Source organism: Oncorhynchus mykiss, chromosome 9, assembly GCF_013265735.2.
Source record: "Oncorhynchus mykiss isolate Arlee chromosome 9, USDA_OmykA_1.1, whole genome shotgun sequence".
In the NCBI taxonomy this organism is placed as follows: Eukaryota; Metazoa; Chordata; class Actinopteri; order Salmoniformes; family Salmonidae; genus Oncorhynchus; species Oncorhynchus mykiss.
Genome location: NC_048573.1, coordinates 5564067 through 5573310, shown reverse-complemented (window position 1 = coordinate 5573310; position 9244 = coordinate 5564067). Strand labels below are relative to the sequence as shown.

Genomic DNA, 9244 nt, shown 5'->3' with positions numbered 1-9244 from the left:
TGTTTATACTGTGGTCCTGTGGTCCTGAGGGGTTCAGATGGGTAATATAGGAGAGGTGACCTGTTTATACAGGGGTCCTGTGGTCCTGAGGGGTTCAGATGGGTAATATAGGAGAGGTGACCTGTTTATACAGGGGTCCTGTGGTCCTGAGGGGTTCAGATGGGTAATATAGGAGAGGTGACCTGTTTATACAGGGGTCCTGTGGTCCTGAGTGGTTCAGATGGGTAATATAGGAGAGATGACCTGTTTATACAGGGGTCCTGTGGGGTTCAGACGGTAGAACATAGTTCTCACACACACACACACACACACACCATTTTTCTACCTGTAGTGTGTCACATCCCTTCTCCAGGTAGTTTCCACACTTGTTCGTCTCTCCGGTCGAAGCATAGAATTTAGACCACCAGTCCATCACTTCCTCCTCCTGATAGGGGACACACAGAGGTCAAAGGTGAGGGTAAGGGTCTTCCTCCTGCCCAAACACATTGTACACTTTACAGGACTGGTCTTTTTATTAGAAGATTGTTTGAAGAAAATTATTTCTCTCGATTGTTACACCTAGCCCAACTTACCCACTGTAGCAGCTGAGGCCAGCCGAGGGCAAAGCAAGAGATCGAGGAGATGTTATTAGATTTTTTTAAAAGTAAAGATGAAAGAAAAGATTAAATCTTAACCAAAGTCCAAAGTGAATGTTATCATGACACAACAGGTTCAAAGATGTGTTCACATTGGCAACGTTCAGTTGGTTACTAGTTACAGTTGGGTACTAGTTACAGTTGGTTACTAGTTACAGTTGGGTACTAGTTACAGTTGGGTACTAGTTACAGTTGGTTACTAGTTACAGTTGGGTACTAGTTACAGTTGGGTACTAGTTACAGTTGGTTACTAGTTACAGTTGGTTACTTGTTACAGTTGGTTACTAGTTACTGGTTACAGTTACTAGGTAATTCAGGTTCTAATTTGGATATATTTCGAGTCGACCACATGAGAATTGTATGAGTTTGGAACACAGACACTGGTCTGCGTGTGTTCGACATTTGTGCAGTAATCATCTTAGTTAGAGTTTATTTATATTTTGAAATAAACCAAGAGGGAAATGACTGACATGAAGTGACTCTAGAGTTTTGAATACAGACACGGGTCTGTGTGTTTTGTCAAGAAGACGTTTTCTCACAGTCTGGTGGACGACGTCGTTCCAAGTCTCTGACGTACAGAGAACAAGGACTACAAAGACCAGACACTCTCTAGGGACAGATCAGCTTAAAACTGTCCCTCACTCTCTCAAACACACACACACACACACACACACACACACACACACACACACACACACACACACACACACACACACACACCACCATCATGTCACTCCACACTCCGCCTGTCTGCCTGTGACCTTCAACCCTGACAGGAACAGAAAGTTCAAACACTCTCATGACGCAATACACACCTTTCCTTTAGTGTGTGTGTGTGAGTGTGTGTGTGTGTGGCGCCAGGACTGGCATGATTCTGGATCTGGAGGCAATCAACAATGAAAAAAAAAACAGGCATGAATTTTAGGGCAGACGTGTGTGTGTGTGTGTGTGTGTGTGTGTGTGTGTGTGTGTGTGTGTGTGTGTGTGTGTGTGTGTGTTGGGTGGTGACGTGACCTTCAGTGTGATGTAGAACTGATGAGATGGGCTACAATGCAGTCCACACATTACAATTAGTTGGTGACAGATTGATTTGTGTTTTTAACAGTGGCTTTTACAGAGACTTGTCTACTGCTCATGCCCAGTCACTTGGGTGTGTGTGTGTGTGTGTGTGTGTGTGTGTGTGTCTCACACCCGACCGCAAGGCGCTACAGAGGGTAGTGAGTACAGCCCAGTACGTCACTGGGGCCGAGCTCCCTGCCATTCAAAACCTCTATACCAGGCGGAAAGGTTCCAAGATATGGGAACATAGTCAAATTGGGATTTATTTAACCTAATATTAGAAATTTACTTACGATGTACACTGAACATAAAAATAAACTGAACATGCAACAATTTCCAAGATTTTTTTGAGTTACAGTTCATATAAGGAAATCAATCAATTAGACCCTAATCTATGGATTTCACATGACTGGGCAGGGGTGCAGGGGACCCCGGTCCAGCCAATCAGAATGAGTTTTTCTCCACAAAAGGGCTTTATTTTAGACATAAATACTCCTTTTATTGTCCCCAGCACAAGGTGCACCTGTGTAATGATCATGCTGTTGAATCAGCTTCTTGATATGCAACACCTGTCAGGTGGATGGATTATCTTGACAAATGAGAGATGCTCACTAACAGGGAATGTAAACAAATTTGTGCACAGAATTTGAGAGAAATAAGCATTCTCTTTTTGTGAGAATGGAACATTTCTGGGGGAAAAAATTGCCCAGCTCATGAAGCACTTCACATGTTAAATGTATGTTTTTGTTCAGTGCAGATGAAAACACGGGTGAACTGTTGGAATCATGGAAATACATTATACATTTTTTTCTGATACAATGGTTGACGTTGTTTGTTACAGGTTTTGTTTTTTCCGTTTAATGTTTTGAGGTTGGACTTTAATCACGTTTAACACAGTAAAACGTAGCGTTTGCTGCCATCTCGTTAGTCAGGACTGTGTTACACCTGTTCTGTCTTGTCCACCTCGTTAGCAGGAAGGTATTGCACCTGTGCTGGCCCAGGTGCTAATTAAGAGCGGCTGGCCCAGGTGCTAATTAAGAGCGGGCTGGCCCAGGTGCTAATTAAGAGCGGCTGGCCCAGGTGCTAATTAAGAGCGGCTGGCCCAGGTGCTAATTAAGAGCGGCTGGCCCAGGTGCTAATTAAGAGCGGCTGGCCCAGGTGCTAATTTAGAGCGGCTGGCCCAGGTGCTAATTAACAGCGGCTGGCCCAGGTGCTAATTAAGAGCGGCTGGCCCAGGTGCTAATTAAGAGCGGCTGGCCCAGGTGCTAATTAAGAGCGGCTGGCCCAGGTGCTAATTAAGAGCGGCTGGCCCAGGTGCTAATTAAGAGCGGCTGGCCCAGGTGCTAATTAAGAGCGGGCTGGCCCTGGTGCTAATTAAGAGCGGCTGGCCCAGGTGCTAATTAACAGCGGCTGGCCCAGGTGCTAATTTAGAGCGGCTGGCCCAGGTGCTAATTAAGAGCGGGCTGGCCCTGGTGCTAATTAAGAGCGGCTGGCCCAGGTGCTAATTTAGAGCGGCTGGCCCAGGTGCTAATTAAGAGCGGGCTGGCCCAGTGCTCCAGCTGTCTTGAGAGATGTGGAGGGTCAACACCTTTTTAGTTGGTGCTCCCTATTGGATTTCTCAAAAAGCTTTTATCTGATCTTGTTTTCGTTTTGCTCAATGTTTTGCTTTGTTTCCTGTCTTTACGTTTGATGTGGGTTTTTCTTTTGTTTTCCTCTTAGTGGACGCACACGGTGGGCGTCTTTTAGGTCCCAGTTGTTGTTGCTAGGCAACATTCAGTGGACACACCCACATGAGTGTCATCACCCCCATCAGAACCTTCTCCTAAAACCCCACCTGTTTAGTTTTGGTTGCAGTCAGTGACTCTTTGTTAGTTCCCCCCTTTTTTGTTTGAGAGACTATTATTTGGTTTTCTTGCTGGGGAAACGTAACAGTTGTTTTGCATGACAGGGTAGGAACCAAATGTTTATCAGCGTTTCCCGTGGAACCCTTATTGCATTTGAATGTTACGTTCATGGTGTTTGCACACAATATATCTCAGGTATTTGTTTTCATTTTATATAGTCATGATTGTACATCTTTATCAAGGCTGTCAATAATTATGGACCTGACTGAGATCCCCCCCCCAAAAAAATAAATAAATAAATAAGTGAAAAGACGAGTGGAAGGAAGGAAATAAAGTTGAATTTAGTTCTAGAAGTATTGGAGTCTTGCTTCACTGAGATCTAGAACGTTGACCAACATTCCTACAAGTATTGGAGTCTTGCTTCACTGAGATCTAGAACGTTGACCAACATTCCTACAAGTATTGGAGTCTTGCTTCACTGAGATCTAGAACGTTGACCAACATTCCTACAAGTATTGGAGTCTTGCTTCACTGAGATCTAGAACGTTGACCAACATTCCTACAAGTATTGGAGTCTTGCTTCACTGAGATCTAGAACGTTGACCAACATTCCTACAAGTATTGGAGTCTTGCTTCACTGAGATCTAGAACGTTGACCAACATTCCTACAAGTATTGGAGTCTTGCTTCACTGAGATCTAGAACGTTGACCAACATTCCTACAAGTATTGGAGTCTTGCTTCACTGAGATCTAGAACGTTGACCAACATTCCTACAAGTATTGGAGTCTTGCTTCACTGAGATCTAGAACGTTGACCAACATTCCTACAAGTATTGGAGTCTTGCTTCACTGAGATCTAGAACGTTGACCAACATTCCTACAAGTATTGGAGTCTTGCTTCACTGAGAATCCAGAACGTTGACCAACATTCCTACAAGTATTGGAGTCTTGCTTCACTGAGATCTAGAACGTTGACCAACATTCCTACAAGTATTGGAGTCTTGCTTCACTGAGATCTAGAACGTTGACCAACATTCCTACAAGTATTGGAGTCTTGCTTCACTGAGAATCCAGAACGTTGACCAACATTCCTACAAGTATTGGAGTCTTGCTTCACTGAGAATCCAGAACGTTGACCAACATTCCTACAAGTATTGGAGTCTTGCTTCACTGAGATCTAGAACGTTGACCAACATTCCTACAAGTATTGGAGTCTTGCTTCACTGAGAATCTAGAACGTTGACCAACATTCCTACAAGTATTGGAGTCTTGCTTCACTGAGAATCCAGAACGTTGACCAACATTCCTCCTCACCCTAAACCACACACTGCTGCAGAGTTCACTCTCCGTAAGATGTAACAGTTTTAGGATATCATGTTTAAAGGCCTGGGTAAGAAGGAAAACCCATCTGAGGAGAGACAGACAGTCTGGATTAAAGGCCTGGGTAAAACCCATCTAGCTGGTAGTGAAGGGAGAATATCTGAGGAGATACAGTCAGGATTAAGTTGTTCCCTAAACAGTGATCTAAGGGAAGTTTTGTGGTGTTATTAACTCTCTTGGTTACGGTTAGGTCAGAATATGCATATAATTAACAGCTAAGGATAGAAAACACTCTAATGTTTCCAAAACTGTAAAGATATTGTCTGAGTATAACAGAACTGATGTTGCAGGCGAAAGCCTGAGAAAAATCCAATCCGGAAGTGCCCCAGGTTTTGAAAGCTCTGCGTTCCAATGACTCCCTATTGAGCTGTGAATGTGCCATCAACGAGCTTACACTTTCTACGTATTCCCCAAGATGTCTACAGCATTGTGACGTAGTTTTACGTATTTATGTTGAAGAATAGCCGTATGGGGGGGCACAGTGTGTAAGTGGTCACATGGTGGCTTCGAGAGAGATTCTCACGTAAAATACAGAGGCAGCCATTACTCCAATCGGTCCTACTGAAAAAACAATTGTCCCGGTGGATGGATATATTATCGAATAGATATTAGAAAAACAGCTTGAGGATGGATTATAAACAACGTTTGCCATGTTTCTGTCGATATTATGGAGCTAATTTGGAATATTTTTTCGCCGTTTTCGTGACTGCAATTTCCGGGCGATTTCTCAGCCAAACGTGAAGAACAAACGGAGCTATTTCGCCTACAAAAATAATGTTTTGGGGAAAAAATTCACTTTGGCTATCTACCTGGGAGTCTCGTGAGTGAAAACATCCGAAGTTCGTCAAAGGTAAACGATTTAATTTGATTGCTTTTCTGATTTCCGTGACAAGGTTGCCTGCTGCTAGCAAGGCATAATGCTATGCTAGGCTGTGATAAACTTACAGGCATAATGCTATGCTAGGCTATCGATAAACTTACACAAATGCTTGTCTAGCTTTGGCTGTAAAGCATATTTTGAAAATGAGATGACAGGGTGATTAACAAAAGGCTAAGCTGTGTCTCAATATATTTCATTTGTGATTTTCATGAATAGGAATATTTTCTAGGGATATTTATGTCCGTTGCGTTATGCTAATTAATGTCAGGCGATGATTACGCTCCCGCATGCGGGATGGGGAATATCAAGAAAAACAAGACCTCTATGCAAATATTCAAAATTATTATATTTTTTACGAATCGCTTACATTTTGTTCAATATGGGGAAAAAGCTACATTTGACAGAATGCATTAGTTTAACCCTCAAGTTGACCCCGAGGGTCTTCAAAAAGATGCCAAACAAATTAAATGGTTGGTGGGAATATAATGACCTATTCTAAGCACTAAAACAGGTGGTGGGAATATAATGATCTATTCTAAGCACTAAAAAAGGTTAAAATAATACATGAACATGGTTTCCAGAGAAAAGTGAAATATTCTTTAGTATCTGGGAGACTTCAATTCAACTCTCTGGAATTTATTTGAATTGCACTGGATTAAATTCAAATTGTACATCTTGTGGGGTAATTCAATTCAGATTGTACATCTTGTGGGGTGTGGGGTAATTCAATTCAGATTGTACATCTTGTGGGGTAGTTCAATTCAAATTGCAACTCATAACTTGGATAGGAGTCAATTCCAAAATGGTGAATTGAGGCCAACCCTGCTGTAGACTGATCCAAGGTCAGTTTTAAGGGAGTTGTCCCCACCTCTTTCAATGGTTTAGGGGGAGTGTAAACTAATCCTAGATCAATATAATCCCCCCCCCCCCTCCCTCCCCAACACACCCACACTTTTGTGAAGAGGGCACGGCAATGCCTCTTCCACCTAAGGAGGCTGAAGAGATTTGATTGGCTGCATCACCATTTGCTATGGCAACTGTAGCAAAGTGTGGCTACTTTGAAGAATCTCAAATATAAAATATATTTGTATTTGTTTAGCACATTTTTTTGGTTACTACATGATTCCGTTTGTGTTATTTCATAGTTTGGATGTCTTCACTATTATTCTACAATGTAGAAAATAGTAGCAACAAACATTTCAGAAAAACCCTTGAATGAGTAGGTGTGTCCAAACGTTTGACTGGTTCTGTATCTACACTGACACCCCAACAAACACCCTCACACACAGTCACACTGACAGCGATCTAAGGCCGTTTCTGTTCATATGAAATACCACGCAACTTGTTGCCATTGTGAACACACAGTCAACAAGTTGTTTCATACCTTCAATGTGAAAGGAGGATTTCAGAGGTTGAAAACATGCATTAGTTGTCAATGACAATCACATGATCAAAAAACAGCCACAGCGAAGATCTTTTCGTTACGACACACAAGAACCATAATTATTCTGTCCCAATAGGAATATGCACAAGACAATACGTAGTTAAGTGATATATTGAGAGAGAGGACAGGGTTCTGAGAGAAGATGAGAGGAGAGAAGAGAGGGATAGAGAGAAGAGGAGAGAAGAAGAGAGGGATAGAGAGAAGAAGAGGAGAGAAGAAGAGGAGAGAAGAAGAGAGGGATAGAGAGGGATGGAGAGAGGGATAGAGAGAAGAAGAGGAGAGAAGAAGAGAGGGATAGAGAGAAGAAGAGGAGAGAAGAAGAGGAGAGAAGAAGAGAGGGATAGAGAGGGATGGAGAGAGGGATAGAGAGAAGAAGAGGAGAGAAGAAGAGAGGGCTAGAGAGAAGAAGAGGAGAGAATAAGAAGAGAGAAGAAGAGAGGGCTAGAGAGAAGAAGAGAGAAGAAGAGAGGGATAGAGAGAAAAAGAAGAGAGAATAAGAGAGGGATAGAGAGAAGAAGAGGAGAGAAGAAGAGGAGAGAAGAAGAGAGGAATGGAGGGGGGGGGGCAAAAGAAGAAGAGAGGGATAGAGAGGGATGGAGAGGGATGGAGAGAAGAAGAGAGGGGGATGGAGAGAAGAAGAGAGGGGTAGAGAGGGATGGAGAGAAGAAGAGAGGGGGATGGAGAGAAGAAGAGAGGGGTAGATAGGGATGGAGAGAAGAAGAGAGGGGGATGGAGAGAAGAGGCTCATACGTACATGTTGGCTGGAGGAGCCAGAGATGTTAATAATTGCAGAACTGGTTCCGTCCGTAAACTACAACAAGAACCACAACCACAACACAACCACACAAACTAGTGTTAGCACTAAACAGGTTAGGATTAGACCACAGCATTCACCTTTGACGACAAGTAAAACAGAATTTATCAAAAGTTAGCTTACACTGTATACCGTTAGGCAAATTAATCTATAGTATTCACATACATTTAGACCACACAAACACACTCAGAATAGACATTCAATGGGCGATCACAGTCAGCCAGTCTTCTAAGAGAACAGCCAAAACACGTCTGCAATAAATACAGGATCTTTACAGTATCGTAATCGGACAGACAAAGACATTTTACGGCGTAAACATTGATAACATTGACAGAGAGGCTGATGGGAGTTCCTTGAGGCACATCATGACTACAGCAGACGGAGAAACATAACGCCACGATTAAAATGTGACAGCAGCACATTAATAAATGGTTGTAGCGTGAAAAGTGTTTACATGACGCAGAGTTGTGAAGATGAGAACATTGGGAATGAAATCAGGGCATTGCTAGTTTTGTGGTCCAGCGCATTCTGGGTGTAATCGTGGAATTATGACAGAAAAAGAGCTTCTTACAAACAAAACACACAAAGAGCCAAACAGTAAAATTACACCCTCACACCCCCCTCTAGCCCTCACCCCCTCACGCCCTCACACCCTCCTCAAGCCCTCACACCCCCCTCAAGCCCTCACACCCTCAAGCCCTCACACCCTCAAGCCCTCACACCCTCAAGCCCTCACGCCCCCCTCAAGCCCTCACGCCCCCTCAAGCCCTCACACCCCCCTCAAGCCCTCACACCCCCCTCAAGCCCTCACACCCCCCTCAAGCCCTCACACCCTTAAGCCCTCACACCCTCAAGCCCTCACACCCTCACGCCCTCACACCCCCCTCAAGCCCTCACACCCTCACAAGCCCTCACACCCTCACGCCCCCTCAAGCCCTCACACCCTCAAGCCCTCACGCCCCCCTCAAGCACTCACGCCCTCCTCAAGCCCTCACGCTATCACACCCTCAATCCCTCACGCCCCCCTCAAGCCCTCACGCTGCCCTCACTCCCCCCTTAAGCCCTCACTCCCTCAACAAGCACTCGAAACAACCCGATCACCCTCCCAGGTTGCCTCAATATACTAATATAATAATAATATACTCCACCATCCATTCTCCCTACTCTCCATTAGTCTGTAAGACACTT

General features: G+C 43.9%; 1 protein-coding gene across 7 annotated transcripts in view; it reads right to left on the bottom strand.

Annotated features, from left to right (window-relative positions):
* The window catches only part of dysf (dysferlin, limb girdle muscular dystrophy 2B (autosomal recessive)), a gene marked incomplete at its 3' end in the record, with an annotated part of 130796 nt that overhangs the window by 7718 nt on the left and 113834 nt on the right, over positions 1–9244 (bottom strand). For 3 of the 7 annotated variants that reach the window (XM_036987169.1, XM_036987172.1, XM_036987170.1), the window contains 3 exon segments: positions 326–424; positions 573–584; positions 7997–8053. In XM_036987169.1, the coding sequence (XP_036843064.1) occupies positions 326–424; positions 573–584; positions 7997–8053 (168 nt within the window). 7 annotated transcript variants of the gene reach the window in all.